Source organism: Brachyhypopomus gauderio, chromosome 5 (assembly GCF_052324685.1).
Source record: "Brachyhypopomus gauderio isolate BG-103 chromosome 5, BGAUD_0.2, whole genome shotgun sequence".
NCBI lineage: Eukaryota > Metazoa > Chordata > Actinopteri > Gymnotiformes > Hypopomidae > Brachyhypopomus > Brachyhypopomus gauderio.
In genome coordinates, this window is record NC_135215.1 from 30,236,098 (window position 1) to 30,263,663 (window position 27,566).

At 40.6% G+C, this 27,566-nt stretch overlaps 2 protein-coding genes across 5 annotated transcripts in view; one reads left to right on the plus strand and one right to left on the minus strand.

Moving 5' to 3' along the window:
• Positions 1 to 25,576, minus strand: myrf (myelin regulatory factor). Of its 4 annotated transcripts, XM_077006994.1 has the most exons (28): positions 25,466 to 25,576; positions 24,964 to 25,321; positions 14,402 to 14,492; positions 13,774 to 14,067; positions 13,113 to 13,174; positions 12,001 to 12,208; positions 11,707 to 11,807; positions 11,488 to 11,602; positions 10,624 to 10,819; positions 10,395 to 10,471; positions 10,094 to 10,204; positions 9,376 to 9,475; positions 9,040 to 9,240; positions 8,790 to 8,898; positions 7,312 to 7,421; positions 6,994 to 7,154; positions 6,713 to 6,785; positions 5,923 to 6,005; positions 5,769 to 5,837; positions 5,033 to 5,116; positions 4,578 to 4,654; positions 4,338 to 4,454; positions 3,631 to 3,858; positions 3,385 to 3,478; positions 3,119 to 3,181; positions 2,929 to 3,034; positions 2,762 to 2,836; positions 1 to 2,674 (listed from the first exon to the last, which is right to left on the minus strand). In XM_077006994.1, exons 2-28 carry the CDS (start codon positions 25,013 to 25,015, stop codon positions 2,579 to 2,581), a joined length of 3,153 nt encoding a protein of 1,050 aa, XP_076863109.1. In that variant the 5' UTR covers positions 25,016 to 25,321; positions 25,466 to 25,576; the 3' UTR covers positions 1 to 2,578. The 4 variants fall into 4 exon arrangements, with proteins under 4 accessions (XP_076863109.1, XP_076863108.1, XP_076863110.1 ...); XM_077006993.1 differs by having other exon boundaries at positions 24,964 to 25,556; XM_077006995.1 differs by having other exon boundaries at positions 9,385 to 9,475; positions 24,964 to 25,554.
• Positions 1 to 27,566, plus strand: part of LOC143515079 (epidermal growth factor receptor kinase substrate 8-like protein 2) — a 133,789-nt gene that overhangs the window by 37,347 nt on the left and 68,876 nt on the right. The gene's annotated exons all lie outside the window — the stretch shown is intronic.

Consider the following 27,566-nt stretch of genomic DNA (forward strand, 5'->3'; position numbering starts at 1 on the left):
GTTTTCTGACATTTAATCATCAAACAGTTGTGCATTTATATTATAAGGTCAGTACACTTTCAAGATAAGAAGACAAAAGTAGTCACAAAATAGTGACAAAATAATGTATTACAATTTCAAAGGGTCATGTGAATATGAGTAAGACATGTATAAGGAGGTTGTTTCCAACTTTAGTGCACACTATGCTTTAAGCCAAAGACTTACAGAATAACAGAATAAGAACTAAAAAGAAATATAAAATGTGATTTGCTTTAATTATCCTAATCATAAAATACCAACAATTAAAAAAGAAGTACACTTTGCATAATTGAAATTTATGTTATAGAAAAAAGTAGTTATAATTAATGAAGACAAATTAATCTATAACTGAAACAATTCCATATAATTAAAACATAAAAAAAATATTGAGGTCAAAAATAATAGAAAACAAAACATCAAATATAATGAATATAGATTACTACAAAATTATGATAAAATACAATAAAATCACACTGCATTCACACCAAAGCATTAAAAGCAGTTTGATGTCATGAGAAAACATTAGAAAATAATATTATTTACAGTGCATAGTCTTGAGCTGCCCATGTCATTTTCTAGTAAATAACCACTGGAAAATAAAGGCTGCTACCACCTGAACCAGTATACACAATGAACATTGTGAACCTATTGTTTTTCCTCAATAATCAACACAGCTCTCACATTCACTTTCACTCCTATCTCAGCTATCACTCTCTCAACATGCTGCTTATCTCAGTTAGAAATTGGGTATTTTACTGTAATTCAGGAGATTTTCAAGATATAATGTTTTGTGCATTCACTGAAATTACTATTAAAATTTTAGGTAATTACAGATTTATTCTTAGAATTCATTGTCACAATTCAGTAAATGTAATTTAATACTTCAGTGTATGCTACTTAATTACTTATCCTTCCATAATCTGCTATGGCTTATTTTATTGCTTTGAAATGTTGCATAAATATCTTAAGAATCTTTATTAGTCTATTTGTGTTATTTATATATTCATGTGAATAGCACACATGAAAAAGAACAAAAGACTGACACTAAAGATTTTGGAAAAAAATGTTTACATGAGGGAGAGATGATTTCAATATGTATAGTGACTACATAAATGACTTATTTTTCATGAAAACGCTAATAAAGACTAATAAAAATTTATTAAATGTTCCTGGGAAAATGTGGTGGGACATGATTACATCTATACAAATGTCTACACATAAGCTGATGTTGGTAAAGAATCCTTACAAATATAGTAAAGACAAAACAAATAATTTATACATTTACATAGCCAAAACTAGGCATATTTTGTTAATTCATGAAGCTAAATATGAATGCTATTATGAATCGTAGTGGAAAATGGGTTTTAAGGCACAGAGCCAGCACAAGGCATACTTGAATTACATGCCCGCTATGGGCTCCCACACCACAAGGGGGCCCCGAAGAGCACCAAGATTTCATGATGAGCCTATGAATTATGTAAGAATTTGGTGCTGAGATGGTGGTATGGGAAGACCCAAATGACATTCTGCTTAGGGCACTATAAAGGCTTGGGCTGGCCCTGTTGAGGCACCATGATCAATTTGACAAGACAATCAATGTCATTTGAAAGCATTTTTATATGCCATTTTAATCCAGTGTTTCTGAGACAGTGTTAGACTGTGAGTATTGTTCCAGTGTGTACATTTAGTTTGTTCCAGTTTATCAAATCCAGTGTTTTCATTAAGGTCCTGTGGCTTTGTTTTGAGATGATATGAGAAAATGGCTTCAGTGGCTTAGACCAATAATGATAATAATGAAATGATTATTTCCAGATGTCTGAAGTGAGAAGGTCTGTGGGAAGAAATGTATTAAGCTGACAGAGTAACACAGATAATAAAGGATGCTTCCATCCAAACAGAAACATTTGCAGGACATTTGTATGTCCTGTGTGTACTCAGTGAGCACTGGAGAGTAGAGGGAACTGCAGAGTAAAAACCATGACCATAACAAACTGTTTGTGAGCAATGGGTGTCACATTCCATTCCAGTACAGGTTCTCCAAAGCAACAAGCACGTCAATATCTTCCTGGGAACGAATTCATACAAACTAGCACTCAGCCTAGGTAAATCAGATTTATACCTCCAACTGAAATGAGTTTCAAAAACTTGTTACAAACAAGTGTCCAGTAAAACACCCATCCATAATTTTTCTAGACAGTATGAAACAATATTTGTGAATAACGATAAAGATGGACATGAACTGATATACACACACACACATACAAAGCTGTTTGTGTATGTATATGTGTGTTTGACAGGTAGTCATAGGGCACATAATCTTGCCATGAAGCTGGATATTTCTTGTAGTCTAAAAGACAAGTTTGTCTTGACACTACAATTTCCATTACTTTGCTCACAAAACATGTCTTTAACAGGGCTTCATGGATGATTCACATTGTCAATTTTAGACTCACAAATGCAAGTGATGCTAAAAAGGAATGGCTATTAAAATTGTATATAGTGTTCAAATGGTGTTTAGGAGATTAAGACACTCGGCATTTGGTAACTCGGAGTGTCTTCCTCAGATGCATCTGCTTTGAATGATGATATAGTAATCAGAGAACTGTGCAGTGTCCTGCATATCCTGTTCACCAGAGTCAAAGCAGCCCATCTCACCCTGCAAAAGGGCAGCAACATGTCAGCAACATGTTTCATTTAAATGCAACAAGTGACAGAACAGTCGATGTTAGAAATTACAGCTTACTAAGAGTGACACCCGGAAATGGTAGGCAACGCCTTCAAATGATGCCACTGGAACTGACCACAAGTGACTTGTCCCCTGCAAAGAAAAACATTGAACACAAAAGCATTTTAATAAGAACTCCCTTGTAGATTCTTGACCTAATACACAGCTCAGGCAAGTCAGTGTACCTTTGTGGCGGTGTTCTTGGCCTCAGACAGTTCGGACTCTGCATGGTTTGGACATAAGCGCCCTGTAGTCATATTACACTGCCGCACCCACATGACTTCAGAAGATCTTAAAGAATACAGTTATCCAATGAGAAGACAGTGGTAAATTGGAAACAGTACTTTGACACATTAGAGTGACATTCACACTTACCTCATGTATATAGTGATGTGGGATTTGGATGAATTTGTATTTTCATGCAGAAATATTGTGTAGCTATGGACAGAGTGTGCAGAAAAGAGTCCAAGGATATTTAAATATCATAGCGCTCAAATTCACAAGATAAGAAATGAAAACAAGATATATATTATAAATAACAAAATAAACAATAAATAGGTACTAATTTGCAAAGTAGAGTATACAATTAAAAATCCCTGTCCCTGTTTCTCTCTCTCTTACACACACACACAGATACATACCTGCATCTATCTGTTGTGGCGCATTTCAACGTCTTCAACTCCTGATTCGTCTCAAGAATGTAAAGTTCCATCAGAGATGGCCGAAATTGTCCACCTGAATGGGGAAGAGCAGCTTGAGATCACCTGAATCATCAAAAAGAGATTTCGTAGAATGCACTTAGGTAGAGTGCACAAATCACATTATTGTGGCTTGGGTGTATATGTGCACATGTGTGCATGTGCCTAACCGTAAACCAAAGGGTGTACCCTCTGTGTGTATGTTGCGTTGGCGGCGGGTCAGTGGCTGCTGGCCCTCAGACAGGCGGTTGTTCGGGTCTCCGTCTGGGGGCTGGGGGTGTTTTTTGGCCTTGTTGAGGAATAGAGTGGCTGAGGCATCACTCAGACGGTTCCTGCTCCTGCTGTCCTTATCCAGGGGCCGAGACTTTGCCTTCTTATTTACACTGGCCAGGGTGGGTGTAGGACTACTGGAGACCACTGAGAGAGAGAGAGAGAGAGAGAGAGAGAGAGAGAGAGAGAGAGAGAGAGAGAGAGAGAGAGAGAGAGAGAATGGAGATCAAGTATTTAATCATGTGTATTGATGATCAATTAAGTTATCTGCCTTTAAAACCTTTAAAAACAAGAGGTTTTTATGTGTGTGAGCTAAGTATATAGGCGATATGTAGTGACAGAACACCACACAAGCAGCTCAGTGTAAGTAAGAGAACAATCCAGGCAATAGGCATGCTGAATACAACACCACACACTCACCAACAACAGTGCTGTGCTGCAGACTGTGTGTCAATATCCCTCATTCATTCATTCCACCATAGGGGGAAATTATAGGCTAGATGCCAAGTTTGTATATACAGAAGGTTATTTGGAATGCACAGTCAACAGAATGAAGTCACTCTGGGGTTTTTTGTTTGTTTGTTTGTTTGTTTTCTGTTTTAGAAAGTGGGATGTCCCTGCAGTACCTGATGGGGATTGGTTGGTACCAGACAAAAGGACAGTAGCTGATTGGTTGGTCCTGGCAGTTGTCGGAGGGCAGCAAGCTGGATGAACAGGCATAGTTGGAGAGGTGGAACTTGTGTCTATAAAAGAATAAGTCCTTTTGTCAAAAACAGTTTTTCAAACCCAGGACATTTTACGTTGCATGTACCTCCACAGCATGTGATTATGTGATCACATATTGTTATCGTCTGATATTTAGGCACCTGAGGAGAGGGTGGAGATAGATTCTTTAGGAGATGAATAATCAGTCTTACGAGACGAGTCAAGAGAAGATCGTGACCTGAAAGAGTAGAATACAGGTCACTGATACATATATAGTATGTCACTGATATACACAGTACAACACAGGTCACTGATACTGTATATACTGTATAACACAGGTCACTGATATATAACACAGATCAATGATATATACAGCATAACACAGGTCACAGAAATATATATACATCATAACACGTCAATGATATATAACACAGGTCACTGATATATACAGTATAACAGGACATTTATTTTTGTTCTCCACCATCTTCACTCATTCAATAGATGTGTGTGGAATCCTCTGATAAATCATTTGGAAGGTTCAAGTCCCAGAGTACACACAGAGTTCACCGAGTAAAGGGAAAGGCAAGAGAACAGGAAGGACAGTCAGAGGGCATACCATGGACAGATGGACGGACAGAAAGTGACAGTGGCAGTAAGGAAGGGCATCCGGGAGATGAAGAGAACACAGGACGACACAGAGCTACAAACAAATGAACCAGAAAGAGTGAAAGAATGAGGGGGGACAGAAAAACGACCTAAGAGATCGATTCATTCATGAAAGACACAAAGAACTCCAACAATACATATGGTTTGGGAGAAAATGTAAAGTATCTGTAAATTGAGAAAAATATGACCATTATCGTTGATACTCAATTCTGAATCCAAGATTCAAGTCAAGGCAGATGGCATGAAAAAAAATTCACTATTGATAATCAGTCATTACAAATAATGCATTGTTATATGATACCATAAAACACTTTGTATGATACCATATAACCAGTATGCCATTGCATACCGATTTAATGTAAAGGAAAAGTTCTCTGTACCTTGGGTGTCAGGTTATACTGTAACTGTTTTGAAACTACTGTAAACAACTGAGTGCACTAAACTGGTTCACTTTAGGCAGGTTTCAGTAATGCAGATATTGCTGTCAGTTACAGGAGAAACAAACCTGAAGAAATAATTCTACAGCTTGTGATCTACTTTTACAGGATTTACTGATCAATGCATGCTGAGGTCGATCAAGTCTGCCATGACTGGGGCCAAGATCCAGGGGACCAGAAACCAAACCTCAACCTCTGGACCAAGGCTATGTTTACGACTATGAGATTATTATTTTGACAGATACATACCCATCAACCTCAGCTATGTTTCCATGCAGATGCATGTTCAGAACATACAGTACAGACATCGAGATGACACTAGAGAATTAGAAAGAGGTAATTAGGGCAGAAATGTTCACTGTTGCTATCATCAGGCATCATTGAGGTTATTCCCCTCTCTTACCTGAAGGCCATGATGATGACCAGGGCAAGGATGGTGCCCTGCAGGAACTTACGACTCAAGCAGCTCTGTTCTGGACTCGCACTCTGTTAACACAGAACACAGGCCAAGCAGCGTTCAACTCCTCTGCCATTTCATTCCTTTTGTCTTTACTGACAGGGTTTCTCTCAGCTGTGGTCTTGCCATTTCTGAACACTACATTATTGTTAGAACCTCACCAAATCAGGATGTTACGTAGCAGAAACATGCCAAAGGGGATGAGGTGGTGGATGTGGTGGTGATGATGGTGGTGGTCGTGTTGGGGATCACAAAATGGCACATGGTTGCCAGCTTTGACTTCCTGAACCAAATACAGCTACATGTGTCTGATTAATCTGACTGGCTGAGAGACCAAGTTTGCCACATTAACCACGTCCTCTTAAATTCAATTAAGAGACGGAAACAAGCAGAAGGATTCAGTGATACAGAAAGTCCAGCACATAATTAGACATTATTATAATATTATAATTAGGTTTTGAACATGACTTTTCTTTACAAGAAAAATACAAACTGCCTTTAACTTGCTTTAGTGGTTCATGCTGAAGTTTGAAGAGATTGTTCATCTACAGTTGAGAAGCACCTAAACCTGGCTAAGAAAACTTGCCTCTTCACCAATGCTGTGTCAGATCAATGTTAAGATTATGTTTAAACATTCCATTTGAGTCCTTTCCATCCCATCCAGTGATATATGCATGTTAGTTCTCTGGGCTGTGATACCTCTTGCATCACAGTTGCAGTACAGTTTGGTACATACCTTGCTTCCTGACTTGACCACTTTCTTCTTATGTGGACCACTTCCTGTTCTGCTGAACTGACTTCCTGATTGGCTAGAATTACAAAAGAGCACTTTATGTTAACATTTTTTTAGTAGCGGCATCCAAGGCTTGTTTGTAAGAACTCAAACTCATTATGCTCAACGTTATTTTCCACATGCATCGCGCGCGCACACACACACACACACACACACACACACACACACACACACACACACACACACACACACACATACACACACACACACACACACACACTCACCTGACTGTGCCCCCACTGACAGTACTTTTCATGCTGTCAAGGCGGCGTAGTTTAGCAAGTTTGCGACTCCAGCGTTCAAGCTCATCAATTCGAGTCTCCAAATTATCAGTTAATTTACACAACTCTTTCACTGCCCCCACATTCTCCATGAAGATACGCTCCTATGGTAAACACACACAGATACACACAGGTCACACAGACCTTTCTGTGTGAAAATTAGTAATATCTGTATGTTTAGCATAAATATTACTGTAATATAATATCTGGGTGTTATATTATGAAGGTGTATATAGTGTATGTGTATGAGTGAGTGTGTACCTTGTTGACTACCAGTAAATTAGGGATGGTCTCTCCATTAGCACACACTACATCTCCACCTTCCTTCACAGCTTCAGGAAGAATCTGCTGAACTTCCTGGGCTATCACTCCTGATGGAGACATAGAAAAAACATTAACACACACACACACACACACACACACACACACACCAAGCAAAAACAACCATCTTTTCCTCAGCTGCACAGAATTCTAGATGTTTATGTAATGATTTTAAAACAGGTTAAACACAGATTAAAGCACTTGATTTTGTTGTATAAAAATAATACACTCATACACTTGATTTTAAACTTTTTTTTATATTTTATGTTGCCGGCTGGGTATTTTGAGGTGGTACATCCCTCTAAACCAGGGATGTCAAAGTCAAATGCACCGAGGGCCAAAAAACCAAATTTGCTACAAGCCAAGGGCCGGACTGGTTCAATGTTTATTAAAACATATTGAAATGATTGCACATAGCCTATTGAACCAAGACCTAACACAGTGTTTATTATTTAATGCTTAAATGAATAAAGCAATATTTTCTAATGGATCTGTCAGTAATTTCAAGTGAAAACATTTTTCAACAAGCAAACAGATAAAAACAAACTTCCTTCAAAGAAAACATGTTCTGTAAGGTACATTAAATGAATAAAGTAATAAAGGTTTGAAAAGTGCTGGAATTTAGGCTAAAGTACTTGAAAATGCTTGAAATTGTAATTACTTTGTTTCACAACAAATATCTATTCCAGGACGAAATTCCATGGACGAAACATGAGAGAACGTGAAGACATTAAGATTGGGCGTTTTGAAAATAAACAACCATTAAATAATGTGAATAAAAAGCGAATTATTTCGAATAATTTCGAATAGATGTATAAATATTTAACTTAATTAAGTTTAACGTGCTGGTGCGCGCAAAGTTACAAAATTCGAGAGGTGCACAACCTCGCAAATCGACAGCACGCGACGCCCTCGCCCACGGGCGGAGCCACTGCGATTACGTCATTTTCGCAGAGCGGACCCTCGCCGCTTGTGTGCACTGCAGTGACTTCGCGGGCTACCGTTGCATTGTGGGGAATGTAGTGTTTGTGCGTGCAAAACACCAGCGGGCGGCTGTGGTCTGCGGGCCAGTTCTAATAGTAATTAAATATCATCCAGGGGGCCATAGATAATCAATTCGAGGGCCGGGTCTGGCCCGCGGGCCTTGACTTTGACATATGTGCTCTAAACCAACCACATGGACACATGTAAACACTGATGCAGAACATGCATTCATACTACAACAAGTAATGGATTGCAACAGATGGCCTACATTCTAATTGTACAAATATTATACACATATAAAATGAACCTAGATATATCTATTAAAGTGGCCAGTGAGTAGATACAGGTAGGTGTTTCTAGAGAAGTGGATAAGTAAGTGAACAAAGACTTGAATGCACTACGCATGCAAACACACAGAGAGTGAGGAAGGTTACCTGTCTCTGCAGTGGTATCAATGCCCACAGTGGCAGCAAACTCAGGTTTGTACTGGTAATGCACCAGCCGCATCTGAGAGATCCGCTTCAGGTTATCTGTAGTGTTCACCTACAGGAAGACACTTTGAATGACTTGGGGCTCGGTAGCGAAGTCAAATATTTTATATTGCAATGCTCCAAGAGTCCCCCCCCCCCCCCACACACACAGGCACACATGTATACAAACACATACACACACACACACACATACCTCTTTTACATTCTCTTTGGCACGGATATCTGAGGGGTGTACAAGGGAGCCCATGACCTTGAGGTTGCCGTGAACTACCAGAGCTTCATCAGGTCGGTCAGTGTTGATGCCCACTCGGCCATGGTGGTAGACTGAGTCTGGCACCTGACCCCTCTGCCACAACACCTCACTATCACTCTCAAACTGACCTGGGTTAGACGCCTAGAAGAGACAGACATGGACAGAGCAGATAAAATACTGCACTGTAATTATTTATGGACTTAGCATGTTGCACGAGATATAAAACAGTGTATTTTCAGGCATTGATTTGAGGAGGTTGCTCAGACAGTCACTGACGGAGGTTACCCTGACGATGATCCTCTCAGACACCTGTGCTGCGAGCGTGAAGCTCTGACTGTGGGACTGTGCTTGGAGTGCCACCACCAGCATAAAGTACCTGCACACACACACACACACACACACACACACACACACACACACACACACACACACACACACACACACACACACACAGTCTAACATTTCTTCCAGCTCTGGGTGCCTTTCATCTGTGTTCATGAGGAACGCTGCTGGCTTTGCTCAAATCCAAATTTGGTTCATATATTGCACATTTTGGGGTTCCACAGTACACAATGCTTAAACTTGATAACTTACTGATGAGTTGAAGCAGGTGTGGTAGCGCAAGAAGCCAGTGAACTGTGCTCTGTGAGTGGGTGCTGTGAATGTTTATATTTGTTATGTCCAAAAAATGTGTGAAGGTGGAGGGTAAGGGGTTTTTAAACAGTCAATACCAAGCCTTTCATGAGTTGGATCATGCATAATCAATCATTATCAAAGCCTTTTGTGAGTTGAATCAGGTATGATCCACGTATGACACTGTGCTTAATCATGGAAATCAATACAGGTTTGTAATTGTACACTGTTGTATTATGTGTATGTGCGTGGTTCATACCTCTGGTCAGTGTTTGCGTTTCTGTATTAGGTGTCTGTGTGTGGTTCATACCTCTGGTCAGGGTTTGCGTTTCTGTATTAGGTGTCTGTGTGTGGTTCATACCTCTGGTCAGGGTTTGGCTTGCCCTTCTTCCTCATATTATTGGCTGTGGTTTCACTGAAGTGCAGTCGACCCACTGTAACCTTGGTGACCTGTTCTGGGGGAAGTGTCACCCTAAAGAAAATAACAGTGACTAAATGAGTCTTGACTTTATGCTTTCCACTCATGATGAGCCACAGCATTCTTACTGTGATATTGTAGTAATTAAATGTTACATTTCTTTCCTCTAGGGGGCAGCATCATTGAACTGTATTCAAATATATTTTTTACTTCAGTGAAAGACAAAGTGGAAAAAAAAACTCACAGTACTGGTTTAAAGGGTCTCTTGCTGCGGTCAGACTGGGACTGTTCCACATTGATGGTCTGATTCATGGCCTCCAACTGCACAGTCAGGTCATTGTAGAATCAAATTCTTTTTTGACCTTACATGAATGTAATTATCTGTTGTTGATCTAGGATCTGATATAGATTTTGATGGCAAACATTTATATAATATACAATAATAAATGTCTGAGTGCAGAAACACTTTTCACCTTTACGCCATTGAGTTTCAGGTAGAAGCATTCAATTGGTTGCAGCCCGTCACTAGTCTTCACGTATTTGGGATCTCCAAGCATGCCTATGTACACAGTGACCTGGAAGTGGTTCTTTTTCTGGCATACGAATGCATCATCCGCCAAAGAGAAATTAAAACCCTTGTCAGCATCCACCCTGTAAGTGGGCATGGGGCTGAGGAGAGAGAGATCATAGAAGTGTGTGTGACTGACAGAGAGAGAGGAAGAGATGGATGGGCATGAGCAAAAGAGAAAAAGGTCAGCAAAAAAGCATTTTATCTAATCAAAATAGGAATGTTCCCTCTGCCATTCTAGTCCTGTCATTTACTTACAACACTCTTTACTGCTACAGTAATGGCTGACATTAAAACATTAGAACATGACATTTTTTTATTTTGTTCTTAATTTGTTTTAGCAGGTTGATGTCTGTAATCAGTTTCTCCTTGCATCTCTCTTCTCTTTTTCTCTCTCCACTCTCCTCCTCTGCTCCCCCTTTCTCCAGTCAGCCGAAACTCTGACTCTCACTCCTACGCACAGCTCACCTCGTTGGAATTCCCAGACCCCTCTCCCTCTCTCTGCCACCCCACCCCTCTCTCTCTCTCTTTCTCTCTCTCTCTCTCTCTCTCTCTCTCTCTCATTCTCTCATGCTTGCCTTTAGTATTGCCTGATACCTCCCTACACCCCATTAGACCCATCTATCTAATATAAGCCCATTACGTACGTGTGCCTTTTCCTTCTTTTCCCTTCCTATCTCTACATTTCACCATGTGTTAATACATCTACTTCCAAAAGCACATATGAGGTCACAGGGTTACATTTTTATAAAGCAGAAGTATCACCCACATTTCTTTGCCATTGACGTCGTATAACGGGGTCCATTTGTTCTGTTGGTGTGGCTGCCATTTTATACACTGGTAGTTTGGGTCCAAATATGAGCTCTCGGCATCCTGCATCAAACCTATAACACAACAGCCAAACAAATTAATCTGCAAGTTGTATTTACAAGTTTGCAGTAAGGCGTGGAGCGTTTGTGTATGCGTGTGTGGATATGCACGTCTGTACCTGGCTCTTGTTTAATAATGCCACTGAGTATTTGAGCATTTAGTGTGCTGTTAGGAGAATCTGAGTGCTTCCTCTTCTTTGCTTGATGAACAGGAATACCACTATATATACACACACAAATTAAGGTGCTTATTAATTTGTTAATAACATGCATACATTTTGCTTTAAAAATCTAAATCTAAATTATCTAAAGTGCTGTCAAAGCAAACATTAAACTAATGTCCACAGTTCAATCCGATTCCATTTTTTATTCTTTTGTGTCTCTTTTTCTCTCTCTCCATCACTATTTCTCACTCTTGTCCTTGTGGGTGCTGCAGTAGCTGATGTAGCATGTCTCCGCCCCCGCTGCTGGCTGGGCCGACCGGGTACTGTGAGATCATAGGCTCTGGTTTCAGGTACATGTCCCGGTGCATGCTGGTGTAGTGCCCATGGGGGGGCAGGGGCGGGGGGCTGCTCATGTGGCACATATTCTCGGGTGTCATTGTTCTGAGCATGTGGGAGTCTAGTGGAGGGAGAGAGAGCCATTAAAATAGGCTGGAGATTCATACAGTCTGTGTTCTTTCATATATATGGATCATGTTAAAACAAAAAACAATATATGTGTGTATTTTGTAGACGTGTATACTTTAATATGTGTATAGATGTGTATACTTTTATATACTTAAATTTTTATAGTTTTATACAGTTTATACTTAACAGTTAAGCCATCAATTAATCCTGACTCCACACTTGGCTAATGGTACATTGTACTGTTAAAATGGATTTGTGCCAATCAGATTAAAATATTCCACACCTTTTTCTGTGGTGGGAAAGACCAACACAGGTGTGTGGGGAGAAGCACAAATGTGTTTGACTAGGTGCACTGTAACATTTATATTACATAACCTAATTATGGAGCTATGCAGCACTGATCTGTCTCTCCTGTCCTGCCAAATCATCCCTATATTCACACTTCCCTCTCACCCTTCCTGCCTACTTGTGTTCTTTATTTCCTCTCACATATTATTGTATGCAGAAAAGTTGACTATTGTAATCAATGTGATCAGGTAGCTATCTGTCTTCTTTTCTTGGTAACACCACACCACGGTTGTTACAATGAGTTATGCCTTATTACCTTATTACCTATTATGAAGAACCTATTTCATAGTTATACCTGTATGCCACCAGGCCTTTTTCCAATTCAATGTATTCCGATATTAGATGACTGGCTATTTTACATGCGTTTGGTCAATGTTTATGCTGTTTTCATTTTTACAAGTAGCATTTTTACTCTAATTGCATTTTTAAAACACCTGATGAGCATCTGTGACACAATGTACACAGGTCACAACAGACTGTAAAGTTTGCCGGCCTAATAGACTCTGTTAACGCTGTATAGAAAAATCCACTCGGCAGATGGAACTTACCATTCACTTGCTGGGGGGAGTATGGCTCTGAGCTAGAGTCAGGCGGAGACTCTGGTAATGTTCTGTAATAAAAAGAGCTTGTAAGGTACAGAGTTTGTGATCTTTCTCTCCACAAAGTTTTCCAGTGCAATGTACTGGAAACTAATCTTAGATCTCATTGCACAACACCACCTGCTGGTCCCATTTTTTCTATGCTGCAAAAATCCAATTAATGATTGTGAAAATAAAACACATCATGCAAAGCCATAATTCATAACAGGTTATCTGTAGAGATATCCATTTGTCTTATCCTTCACAGATTGCTCATGGTTGACTCCCTCTGCTCCCTGTCTATGAGTTGCCTGAGTGTTGTTTGTTGAAGTTTAGGTCAGATCATTTTGTAAATTGGGTGATTCATTTCACAGGAGGTGTGGTGTTGCTAGTAGAGAGAGCAACGTCTGAGGTCTGCCTGTGACAATGAAAATGTCACTTCATCATCAAATGCTTCATCATTATCGCTATTATCTGTAGTTTCACAAAAGCCTCAAAAAAGCCTCTCTGTCCTTCAACACGCTTATCCATCTTTGAGTCATTCTTCTTCTCCTTAATAGCCATTGATTAAATCCCAAACGTTTGCTGTCTAACCTCAATCTCACTTGTATTCTCATTCTGTCTCTCTCACCCGGGGGCGTAGTGAGCGCACTGCTCTGGCTTGATGAGAGGCTGTATGAGCTGTTGATGGTGCTGCGGGCCCTGATTCTGCTGCTGGCCCAGGCACGGGTGGTTGTGTCTGAGGAGGATGAGCGGTGGTGGTGGGGGGTAAGGGTTCTGGCAGGGCGGGGGCAGGGACTGGGCAGCACCCTGGCGGTGGGGGATGGGGGGGCTCACACCACACACCACCCCCCCAGATGAGGACGAGCTGGGCTGGGGGGAGGAGTAGTTTGGCCCCGGAGCGCTGTGGACCTCTGAAAAACAGCTGCAAGGGAGTTTGAAGGAAACCGTTTTAAACATGCCCACACAATCGTTGTACAAACAAGCCAAAAGATACTTCATGATGTGATGTCAAAGTAAAAGCACAGAGAGCATATCAGCCATAGTGTATGTTTATACAGGGGGTTTACAGCCTTGTACAAAAACATGTGTAAGGACACTGTATGATTAAAGTGTTTCATTTTTATGTGTCAGCCTACTATGTGTCTTCTGTGTGTGTGTGTGTGTGTGTGTGTGTGTGTGTGTGTGTGTGTGTGTGTGTGTGTGTGTGTGTGTGTGTGTGTGTGTGTGTGAGAATAAGTGCTGTCTGAGTCTCTCACATGTCTGTGCTGTCGTCCTCTTTGCTGATGTACTCCTCCAGTATACTGGTGTCAATGTTTGCTGGCTCCAAAGAGCTGTTAATATCATGACCTGGAGAGGAGAGGAGAGGAGAGGAGAGGAGAGGAGAGGAGATGAGAGGAGATGAGAGGAGAGGAGAGGAGGGGAGAGGAGAGGAGAGGAGAGGAGAGGAGATGAGAGGAGATGAGATGAGAGGAGAGGAGGGGAGAGGAGAGGAGAGGAGAGGAGAGGAGAGGAGATGAGAGGAGATGAGATGAGAGGAGAGGAGGGGAGAGGAGAGGAGAGGAGAGGAGAGGGGGAAACATCAGTCATCATGTTATATATTTTTAGTTTAGTGGCAAATTAAAGATTATCTGCTTTACATAAAAGTACATAAAAATGCTGGCAGACTGATAACTAATTAAATATGTGTCCTTTTAGATGTCATCCAGTTGCCAGTGAACTAAAACACAATTTCGATTAAAGTAATTAGGATTACTTATTTAATAATTATAAAAATGAATGTGATAAGATTAGTTATCCTGGGCAAAATACATTTTGTTCAATTGATTTTCATAACAATTTTTGAACATTTCTATCTATGTACTGTCTTATGAGAATTGTCCCAGCCATACAAGTGAAACTGCTAATTGATTATTAGTCCTGTCTGCCTCCATATATAGCTCACCTGAGTAGGAAAGTGTGTGTATGTGTGTGTGTGTGTGTGTGTGTGTGTGTGTGTGTGTGTGTGTGTGTGTGTGTGTGCGCGTGTTGATTAATGTGTATCAGACATGATTAAGGTAGGTTGCAGTGTCAATTTTGGGTGGGGGGTTGGGGGGGTTGCTGACTCACTAACTCAATTTACCACAGGTGTTACTCAGGCAGTCAACTGCATGCTTCAGTGTATTCATGAACTAGTGTGTGTGTGTATACATATACACATAAATATATATATAACTTAATATATAAATATATAACTATCTCTCTTTCTCTCCTTCCACTCCCTCTATCTCCCCAAATCCTCAACATATGACCCTTTGCACTAATCACACAGTTTCAACACACATTTTTACATCTATGGCGCACAAATGAAATGTTCTATTGTCACATCGTTTATGTCAATTTTGCCTGTATCGGGGTGCATAAAAATCAGGAAATCGGTCAGTGTAAAACTAAAAAATGTGAACTTAACAGAAAATACAAGGCAATGAGGCAGTGAGGGAGAAGGTGGTAGAGGAGTGGAGGAGGAAGGGGAAGAGGGAGTGAGGGTAGGAGGTCAGGGGGAGGGCTGGAGTGGGTGGGCAGGCATCCCCTAAACCCCAGCACTCTCCTCTTTGATAGATTAAGCTGCTACCCAGCCCGGAATGCAAAGAATTCCAGTGTTAGTGTTGGGAAAAAACCTCATTTTGTCTTATTCTCTTTCCATGTCCTCTCGTTGGTCCTTTGCCCCCTCATCGTATGCCTTGAATGCAGTTTTACAAGTTCTGGTACAGTTTTATTCTGTATGTCTGGTCTGGGTCAAGGCTAAGGCTGTATCTCCGTTCCCAACATCAGCATAGACTCATACTCATATTCAACCAACGACAAATATTCAACCAAACCAACTAATTCAAACAAAAACGAATCGTATTCAAAGTGGAAAGAAGTAGCACTGATAATAAGTAGCCATTTCAAGACACATTTTTACATCTTTGGCTCACAAATGAAATGTTCAATTGCCACATCGTTTATGTCAGTTTTGCCTGTATCAGGCGTGCACTAGACGTCTGCTTAGAGCTTGCCACAACTAGAGTTCCTGCACAGATATTAGTAGTGAGAATACAACTGCTGAGAATGTGAGCTGGGTAAGACAGAATTAAACATATGCCAAGGGGCTGGGAGGGCAGGAGAGGGATGACTGCTCGTTAATAAGACCCAGATGTTCACTCCACCCAACAGAACTAGTAAATCTGGCCTGGCAGTACTGATAATGGAAGAAGCCAGAGAACTGGGGAGGGGGTGAGGGTGAGGCCCAGAGGACTGAGAGGTGAATGAGATGAAGAAAAAGACAGAAAGGTGTTTGGAAAGCAACAAGGCAGAAAATAAACATTTATAGAGAAAGCTATTATTTTATTAGCCAAAATAATATTGTAAAAGTATATGGAAAAATGACATAAGTAACCATGGCACATGGAGTACCATTTACAAACAGCAACGTGTTAAAGGTTTTGTTCAAAACAGTTAGTTATTAGTCACAGCTTGGCTCAAGCCATCTCTATTCTTAAGAGTAATCCAGTGAAGGTCTGGAGCTGTATCGGCTGCTTAATTAGTGTTTGAGTTAGTGAGACTGTGTTGGGCTGAAGGAGGCTGTGTCCAGCTGTGGTGCTATACAGACAGAGGTCTGATTGTCAATGCAGGCCTCATACAGCACATCCATACACATACACACACACACACACACACACACACACACACACACACACACACACACACACACACACACACACACACACACACAAACACACTGGCCTTTTCTCTGCTGAGGGGGTCAGCTTGGGGTGGGGGGCAGGACACCACCTCAATGCTGGAGTTGTCTTGTGGATAACAACACAAGATAAATAGTAACAGAGCTGGTGTGTGTGTGGGGGGGAGGTGAATGTGTGTGGGGGTGTATGTGGATGGTGGGGAAAACTTCCACTCAAATGGGTCATGCTAAAACTCAAACGCGTCATGATAAATCTCAAATGGGTCATACAAAAACTCAGAACAAATAGCTTTTGCATTGTCCAGCATGTAAGTTATAATGCCACAATGGTGGCCTAGCCTGTTAACCTGATGAGGAAAAAAATAATTGAGTTTGTATTTATTTTTTATGTTTCCAGTATATTTACATTTACATACATACATTTATGACATTTGGCAGACGCCCTTATCCAGAGCGACTTACATTTTTATCTCATTTTTTATACAAGTGAGCAATTGAGGGTTAGGGCCTTGCTCAGGGGCACCTCAGTCATGGCCTGGGGAACCTGCGACCCTCCGGTCACAAGACCAGTTCCCTAACCGCTAGGCCATGACTGCCCTATTGATATTTAAGGTTGAATTGTTAAATCTTCTATAAATCAAGTGTACTGCACTGCATTTATATCTCGGTTAGAGTGTAACAAGTGTGATGATCCCCATAGACCTCGTTATTCTTAGTCAACAACATACAAAGACCTATATTCTTCCCCTGCTATCTCCATAAATCCCCTTCACTTACTCCCTCCTTCACTTACTCCCTCCTTCACTTCCTGTACACATCCACACTTCTCACAACTCTTTTACACATTATCTTTACACATCCTTCACTTTCTCCCTCCTTCACTTCCCGTACACATCCACACTTCTCACAACTCCTTTACACATTATCTTTACACATCCTTCACTTACTCCCTCCTTCACTTACTCCCTCCTTCACTTCCTGTACACATCCACACTTCTCACAACTCTTTTACACATTATCTTTACACATCCTTCACTTACTCCCTCCTTCACTTCCCGTACACATCCACACTTCTCACAACTCCTTTACACATTATCTTTACACATCCTTCACTTACTCCCTCCTTCACTTCCTGTACACAGCCACACTTCTCACAACTCCTTTACACATTATCTTTACACATCCTTCACTTACTCCCTCCTTCACTTCCTGTACACAGCCACACTTCTCACAACTCTTTTACACATTATCTTTACACATCCTTCACTTACTCCCTCCTTCACTTCCTGTACACAGCCACACTTCTCACAACTCCTTTACACATTATCTTTACACATCCTTCACTTACTCCCTCCTTCACTTCCTGTACACAGACACACTTCTCACAACTCTTTTACACATTATCTTTACACATCCTTCACTTACTCCCTCCTTTACACATTCTCTTTACACATCCTTCACCCTCTGTATTTTGCCACTGTTGTTGTTTGTCTCATTCTGTTGGAGAATAGTGTGACTTATTCCGAGTAAACACACATCCCCTCTGCCCTCAAAAAGGCAAGACTAAGCAGACAGCTGTGCCTGTGCATCCTGTTTTACTCTCTGTATGCATTAATTATAATAGAAATACAAGAACATACTGACACTGTGGGGACATTATGCTGCGGAGACGTTATAGGAAGTGTTGACAGTTACCAAGGTTAAGTATAGGCTCTATAAGAACTATAAGAAACCTACATAAATACAATATTACAATGTGTGTTATGTGTGTTTGTGTGTATGATGTGTGTGTGTGAGTGTATGCATATGAGTGTGTGTTAATTATTAATCTCTAATTCACACCTGACAACAAAACGATCGAGCAAAGTCCATACCATTATCAAACAGTAAACACTTAAAACTTCCCAGCATGCAATTTTTTCTTGGACAAAGAGGCACACATACACCAGACACACACACACACACATACACACACACACACACACACAAACAATAATATGTCCATGTATCAGATACAGAGGATAATACTGTGAATCTCACAGCACAATTCTTAGGATCAAACATTTTCCAAAAACAATGCACTCTCCCTAAACTCCAAACTACCTCATATCCCTATTCACATAAGGACCTGTTTCTGGACTACAAGGAGACGTGTTTGTGTTTGACCATATTCACGCCTTAACCTTAGGTGGGTCAAGTCGGTCTGAACTTTTTCAGGTTGATGTGGAATTTGCTTATTTCAGACAGCAAGGCTGCAGGTGTACTGAACTGAGGAAAAGCCAAAGAACAGAACACTCTGCTCCTCGGATCATTTGTGAAAATGACATTCAGAGTTTAGGATGTGACAGCATGACACTGAACATGTACAACACATGATACCATGACGTCATAAAGATGTTGTAGTGGGACCTAATCTGCAACATTTTTATTTTCATTTTTCATTTTTCCCCAGATGCAAACTTGGAATTACGCACACAGAGACAAGCTGATGTTATTACAAACTCACAGAGAGGCAGAGACATGGTGTACAAAGAGTGTCAATCAGAGAGGACATGAGGCAGAGGATGGAGGAGGTGTGAAACATTAGTACCCAGAACGCACACATACACACACACACACACACACACACACACACACACACACACACACACACACACACACACACACACACACACACACACACACACATACACACACACACAAACACACACTCACAATCTGTTGCATCTTTCCACTCAAAAATTCTGAGTTTTCGACATCAGACATCAGTGCTAGGCTTTGAGGTTACGATCCTTCATTTGTGTGTGCGCACATGTGTGTGTGTGTGTGTGTGTGTGTGCTGTAATGGTGGATTAGGTCCCAGTCATAAGACAGGGCTGTACCAGGCCACCCCACACAGCTCTCTTCTCCTGAGTACACCAGACCTGAGCAGCTTACCTACACATAGACTGCAAAGGTGGGGGGAAGGGCAGGTGTGTATTAAAGGTTAAAGTGTAAGAGACATCAAGCGGCTGTGCTGATGGAGAAACACTGGTAACAATGGTCTGAGAAGAAGAAGAGAAGAATGTATGAATGAGTGAGAGAAGAAAAAAGGTGTGGAAAGTATAACAAATGACCTAAAAACTCAATTTCATACCTCTAAGCTGCCGACCTCTCATTCCTCATTTAACCCATGCTCACTCCAATGCCTCTGAATATGCTCAGGTTAGTAGTTTTGGCAACATGTGACTATGTTTCCACCCCTTCTACACTATACATCTGTGGGTGACACCCCCCCCCCAAACTAATCCATATATAATAGCCATAATGACTGAATAACTTTTGAACTATTGAACTCTACTGAGTTGCATGGAAGTTAATGAGAGCAGAGCCTGATTAGGGTACTACGGTGAACATATGCTAAAGCAAAACAAACAGCAACCACTGAAGAAAGCAGCAGTGCTGTCTGAAGACACGATCAGCCCCCGCTGTTTTCGGAGGAACACGGGGTGCTTGCGAGTTACACGCACGGCTGACCAAAAACAATGCATAACCATTTCAGGAGCAGGAGCACATGCAACGGCCGGCAGCCCCGCCCATCCCGCCCGACTCCGCCCACACACCCTGGCAACCACCTGCGCCTTCGATTCAGCAGCACGCCGTGACGTCTCAGGACAGGGCGAAATCCCATAAACTAAGAGGTTTAAGTTCTTCCATAAAATGGCCCTATTAATGCAAGACAGACTCATGCGAGAGAGATTCCTGACCCGCCGCAAAGCTGCCATTAAACCATGTCAGACAGATTGAGGAGTGGGCTGTATATGTACAAATCACAGCTGCTTACTGGAAAGCTCTGTCTTGGAATGATTTGGCATGTTGCGATATTAGAAATCCAGGATATATGTGGTTCTTTGCTGCTGACATTTCCATGATTACAAGTGCTAAATCATTTTTTGTAGGTCCAAGCAGAAATTTAGCTGCAGTTACCAGTATTGCCTAACCTTAAAACCGGCCCTGCCCCTGACCGTTATTATGGAGTGCTTCAAAATGAAGTCTGAAAGAACACTTTCCGTGAAGGACAAACAGTCGATGTGTTGACGAGGTGAGTCTCTCCAGACTAATGTTAAACAGTGATATAAAGCACACAGATGGGCCCCCATCCAAAACACTGACTCCCACACTGCACTATTGACTGATCTACTCTGCTATCGTTTCATACTCCATGCTGCATGTTTGCTCCTGCATGTGTGTTTTCAGATAGTGTGTGTTTTAGTGTTTGTGTTTTGCCTGAATATGCATGTGTGTGTGTTTGTGTGTGTATTCGCACGCACATGTGTGTGTGTGTGTGTGTGTGTGTGTGTGTATCTTTTTCATAGATGTGTTTGTGTGTACGGTTGAGTCTGTTATCTATCTCCCTCACGTTGTCTGCAAACTGTCACTCTAATGGAGTCTGAACGAGGTAAGGACTAGAAAGCCAAAGTGGGTTGAGAGAAAAGCATTACTCTCACCTCCTTCTGCTGCTCAGAGGTCACTAAGGTATGCCAGGAATGGCCCAGTCCATTAGGGTGAGAGTATACATAACCCAATAAGCCTCTTAAAATCACTCTTTACCAAGATGTGACTGCATCATGTATTCTGGGCAAGGTGAGATTCATTCAGCGTGCAGGACAAAGGGTTTGTTGCTACATATATAGGTGAAAGTTGGCTCTCCACTGGAGCACAGAAAAATTATTACATTTTTGACTTTCTTACTTATTATTTGTTGCTGCTTGCATAGTTACATCGTTCAGGTAGGTATTGCCAAGTGTATTTGAAGTGTACACCCATTGGACGTATAGCTGCTAAAGTGAATCTTCACCTACTAAACTCAGTGTCACTTCAGTGCTTCCAAAACTACTGACTCCACTCTACTATCTCTATTCTGTCCTATGTCTAGGAACACCTACTCATATGACTTATTTACTTGTTTCGTTATTGAGGGTTATTTTTCAGTTAAATAATGAAAGGTTTCCATGAAGAATCATTTAACTGTGAATCAAGTCTGGTTCTGAGTCTCATTAGATGAGTAAATAAAATAATCAACACAACTGACTACTGACTAAACAAACAAGAGTCATGTGACATGCTCAAAATTAATTGTGAAAATAATATCAACAGTGACTTGAGTAGAGGATATTTGTGAAGAATGGAAAATATGTAATAAACATATTTCAAGGTATGCATATATACTTTACAATATGTTAGTCTAACAACATTTAACAGTTATAAATAATTATCCAATGTAGCATATGGATATCCCAATGTTTTAAAGGTGGTCATGTTTGGCATGCTCCACACAGGAACACAGGCTAGCATGTGTGGAGTCTGAGAAGAATGCACCTATACTGGTTCTGTGCTATCATTAGGTCTTCAGCATAGTTTAGCTGGTTCTGTTTGTCCATGTGAAAGTCAGATTAAACATTTGGATTCTGAAAAGGTCTAAAATCTTTGAAAAGCAAATGAACCAATAAATGTTTATGTTAAGTTATCAGAATGTTTTTAAGGATTTATTTGTTCAAGAGTAATTAAAAACAGTGTAATAACTTTGTTCTGTGGGATGATTGTGGTCACTCACACTGAGTGAAATGAGATTGAGACTCTTTCAGCTGGGGGTCACATCAGTTTTATCAACAAATGGCTTTTCACCCCTTCTTTTGTTCTTTGTGTGCTGGAACACCACAATGGCTGTCCAGAGTTCTTTCCAATAACACTAGCCCACTCTCAAAAACACACACGCACACAAGCACACACATTCATGAATATGGAAAACATACTGTAGCTTTAAAAAAGACCAATTCATGTATGCCTGAATGTCAATTCCTATCCCAGAAAAAGTAAATGGGTCTGCAAATATGACGTGGCTTGCAAGAACCTCTTCTAGATATCCATAAACAAAAAAAAGAGCAAAAACAAAACTGCTCATCCATGTTTTTATTACAGATGTGATTATGTAAATTACACATTGTGTAGTGTGTCTTTCCATTGGCCAGGCCCATGGACGTAATTTTGATTTCATAAGTGTGGGGGACATAAACGGGGGTGGCGAACGAAAATTGTGGCGAACGAGGGGGGGGGTGTTACCGGAGCGGTCGTTTTCTGCATGGTCCTAGATTCAGCGCTATTTAGATATTTGTTTTTTAACCGTTAAAAAGTGGGGGGGACATGATTTTGTCGCTATTTAAATATTTGGTTTTAACTGTAAAAACTGGGGGGGACCAAAACCGGCTTTTGAAAAAGTGACATGTCAGCGCCCCCCCCCCCCCCCAAACTACGTCCGTGGCCAGGCAATACTGCTTTGTTTTGTCATCATCATTGTCTTAGGACTCAATCTCTTTTCTGGAGAAATTCCACCCAAAAACCTTTACCATACACAGATGAGTGTCAACCGTGACACTTCAAGAAATGGGCAAATGAAGAACCAATGTAATGCACAATAATCACATTGCTTTCAGACTTAAACTTTCAGATATAAAATAATTGTGACATTTTGCAATGTCTTCACACACTGGCAAAATGTAAAACATACAAGTCCAGCAGAAAAACCCAGTTAGCTGAATGGCTTTGTTTTGTTTTGTTTTCTGGTACTCGTCAATACAAAATTGTTAATTGTATTTTCACAGTGAACAATTCACTTAAAAACACAGCACTGTGCTGGAGCCATGTGCAGAGTTCCTGTTGGACCTCCAGAACTTTGCCATTGCTGAGGAGCTGTAGCCGAGTCCAGAATCAGCGCATCTCTCTCACTCCCCATGGAGGAATGTAAACACATGAAATTCCTGTTAAAGTCAAGAGCAGCACTTGACAGCCATGGACCCCAGAGCCAGAGTCGGTCAACGATGTTTATGCTAAATCACTGTCAAACAGCCCCCTGACACACCTGCACTCTGAGCACGCTACCTCCTGGAGTGCTCCTAAATCTATCCTGAATTTATCTGAACGTTACAGTCATGGGTTAAAACAATGGAGCAGTCCGTGTTTACTGCCCCCCCCCCCCCCAAGCTAGAGGCAGGAATAGAGACACAGGTTCAACTGGAAAGTGTCTGATTCATAACAGCATCATCTTTATACTCATTACGCTAACAACTGTGCTTTGGTTGAAGGGGTGCATGTCTGATCATAGCACAGAGGTGAAGTATATTACAAGTACAAGCTAAGATGTCAAACAGCCATGATACTTACAAACACGAAAGGAAGAAGCTAAGTACTAGCAATATTTTAAATGTCCTCCATAACTGGGCACTGAATTTAAATACCCCTGCCCATTACTGTCTATGCTGTCTATTACTGTCATAATACTGTCTATGTTTAAGCCATGAAAGCAAACTTTATGTCTCACAGCTTCTGCCTTGGCCTCAAACACACCGTGTATTATGTTTGAGTGTGCATTCCAAACTTTTATGATCCCTCTCTCCCAACATTTCTATATTTCTGCTACCCATCTCTGCACTAACCTTTACCTTTGGCCCTGTCCTTCCTGGAACACATCCACTCTAACCTTTCCCTGGCATTTATCTCCTTTGGCTTTTTTCAATATCCAAATCCAGGCCCCCAAAATCCCCCATGACACATCCAACACCAGCCACCCAATAATAACCCCCACTCTCTCCTACTTCTAAACACCCCCAGCCTGCGAGCAGCAACCCCTTCACCATGTTAATGTCAGTGGAGTCTGACTGTCAAGGGCCCTGATTTAAAGTTGCAATACTATTACAGTTTATGAAACTATGAATGTCGAACAGAGAAACAGAAAGGTTGCTAATATCATGATGTATAGCATTTTCAGTTTGAATATAAACTATAAAACTATTCATCCCCAAAAGAGGCTGTATAACATCTACAACACGTGTAACCTACATAAAAAACGTATTTTTGGTTCTGAGAATTTAAAGAACTTGTACAGAAAATACAAACAACCAAGAAGGCATAAAATAAAAATACACACAATTATGAAACAATTTTTTTCCATTTTATTATTATTTTTTAATTAAGCACGTAAACTACAATTCCTTAATTATGCGTACTATATCATCACAATTTGGGGCATGTACGCAAATGTAGCATTTATCAGTAGGCTACTCTTACCTTCAAAAAATCTCCGCAAGGCTTCCGTTTCATCAACCACCGTTTCATCCATCCTAGTGGGTCCCAATTAAAACCTCCATGTACGGTTCCCTCCTGCCCGTGGAAGCGGCGGGGGTCGGCAAAGTCTCAAACATTCATCCGTGTACAGTTTTCAAACGTCTTTATCGCCTATCCCACAGGGACAGTTTGCAGAGAAATCCCTTTGCCGGCAAGCGGCAGAGAAATAACACGTTCTCTCTTATAATTATTTCAGTGGCTTAAATTGGTGTTTTCCCCTAATATAAAGCAGTCGATTTCTATGTCCTCACAGCTTCAGTCTCGAGATGTCAGGTGTTCATAGTCCAGTTGATCCCACAGCCTGATGTCATTAAAAACACATAATTGTCTTCTCAGTCAAGGAACTCAAGCATCTTTAGAATAGTTTGTTTTCATGACAGAATTATTCATGTATTTTCATACATAAAGAAGCGTGTCTTAAGTAACTTGCTTCAACGTAGCCTACCTACAACTTGCTCCCTCCCTCCTGCTAGTTTTCGAGTGCACACTAGGCTGAACCTTGATGGCCCCTCTAGGGAACATTACGGAAGCAGAGGGGATGCGCGGAATACACGAGACAGGCGCACAATTCAGCTTTGACAGTGTTTCACACTCACTTAAAATCGCTACGTCGAACTACCCATGAAAGTCAAAAGTAAAGATTTCTCAAAACTTTGAGACGCGAATTGATAAATTGGAATGGATAAAAAGTTTCCTGATTAACATTATTTTTTAATACGCCGTAAGTTTTCGATTGACAGTTCAATGCAAATGATTATACACATCGACAGTTTCATTATTAAAATTCATACTAGTGCATGTTAAGTTTAGTGTTCTTCGTTCCCGTTTTACTGCATTTTATTTGTCGTAGCCTATGTCATATATACGCTCCGTACTCAGTGCTGTGTGCTATCGAGTTTCACCAGATCTAGGGCTTAAATTGGTCATAGTACGTAGTAGGCTATAGTTTTTTTTTAAGAAAAATCTTAAAATCCCTCTGTCACTATGCTTACATTTCTGTGTCTGTTCAAAATGTTAAACTTTTTTTTGATCTTATGAAAATAATTTTACAGTTCATATGCGTGTAACAACAGCAATGTTAATCATGATGGATTATAACAATAATAAATAAATAAATAAATAAATGAAGTTTAATCAGGTTCACAGATCAAGTTATCAACACTGAAACAGCCATACAGCCCTTTAATCATTTTAGCTACTTTGTCAAGCCAACATAAAGTCCGTTTACAAACTTTGACTTTCTAGTTATTATTTGTATTGTTGATAGTAACCAAGAGATATGACATTGTGGACTCTGTCAAGACACATTCGTTGAACATTGTAGCAAGCTTACTTAGATACTCTGTATTTCGTCTTACTGCTGATTGTGAATCTAACAGGATTTGTTGAGAAATTCTGAATGGATGAGGTGTAACGCCTGCAGTGAATACTGTATGAGCTGAATGATCTGTTTCTCCTCTCTTTATCTGCAACCTCTTCATACACAATAGTGCTGTGTGCCTGCCCCCCCCTCCCACCTCACCCCCCATTAGATGCTGTTTGGTTGTCTTTATCCTCACAGCTGGAGCATCTCTCTCTTTCTCTCTCTCTCTCTTTCTCTCTCTTTCTATCTGTCTCTCTTTCTCTCCTTCCTCTGTTCGACCTGAACAACATGCTTGTTCTTTCCTTGACACAGTGTAGATTGTTTGAAAGAACACATGCAAGAGAAAGAGAAACAGAGGCCTTAGAGAGGACAGTAAAACAGCTGGCCATATTAATGTACTTCATCCGTGTGTGTGTGTGTGTGTGTGTGTGTGTGTGTGTGTGTGTGTGTGTGTGTGTGTGTGTGTGTGTGTGTGTGTGAGCATGCACGTGCGCATGTGTGCATGTGTGCATGTGCGTGTTTGTGTCTATCTAATGTTTATGCACTTGTGCATGCAATCCTGTACTTAGTTTTCCATACTGCAACTGTGTGCTACACTGTAATTTGAAAGAATAACATGCATTCTGAGAAGTTGGAAACACAATTTCTCACAGATCAGCCTCTTTGATCATTGTGAAGTTTGCATTCTCATTAAAGGACAAACACTAAATCAAGAGTGGGTAAGGATGAGTTACTCATTTGACTCAGCTTTCACAAGCATGCCACATTTTTCCTTCTTGCTTTCCTGTCTCTAAGCTCATCATCTTATCCTACAATGCATGCACACATCTCCTTTGTGTCCTCTCATGGTGCATTAAACATCTTGACACTACAGACATTACAATCGTCTACTTACTAATCTATATATATATAACAATTAAAGGTGGGTTGGGCTACTTATTTTGCACAATTTAGCTGAAACCTTGTCTTATTTTTTGGAGTTAGAATGCACATTATACACTTACATGCCAGGCAATCTAATATCTTACAATATGCACACAATTGTAGTAAAACGTGTTTCTTTATTATATATACTTTAAATTAAATCTAATTGATCTAATAATGTTTTTCCATGATTATTAGCTTATAAATATTTCATTTTGTACTACATTGATCCAGTAATTTTGGACAGTCTGACATTGTT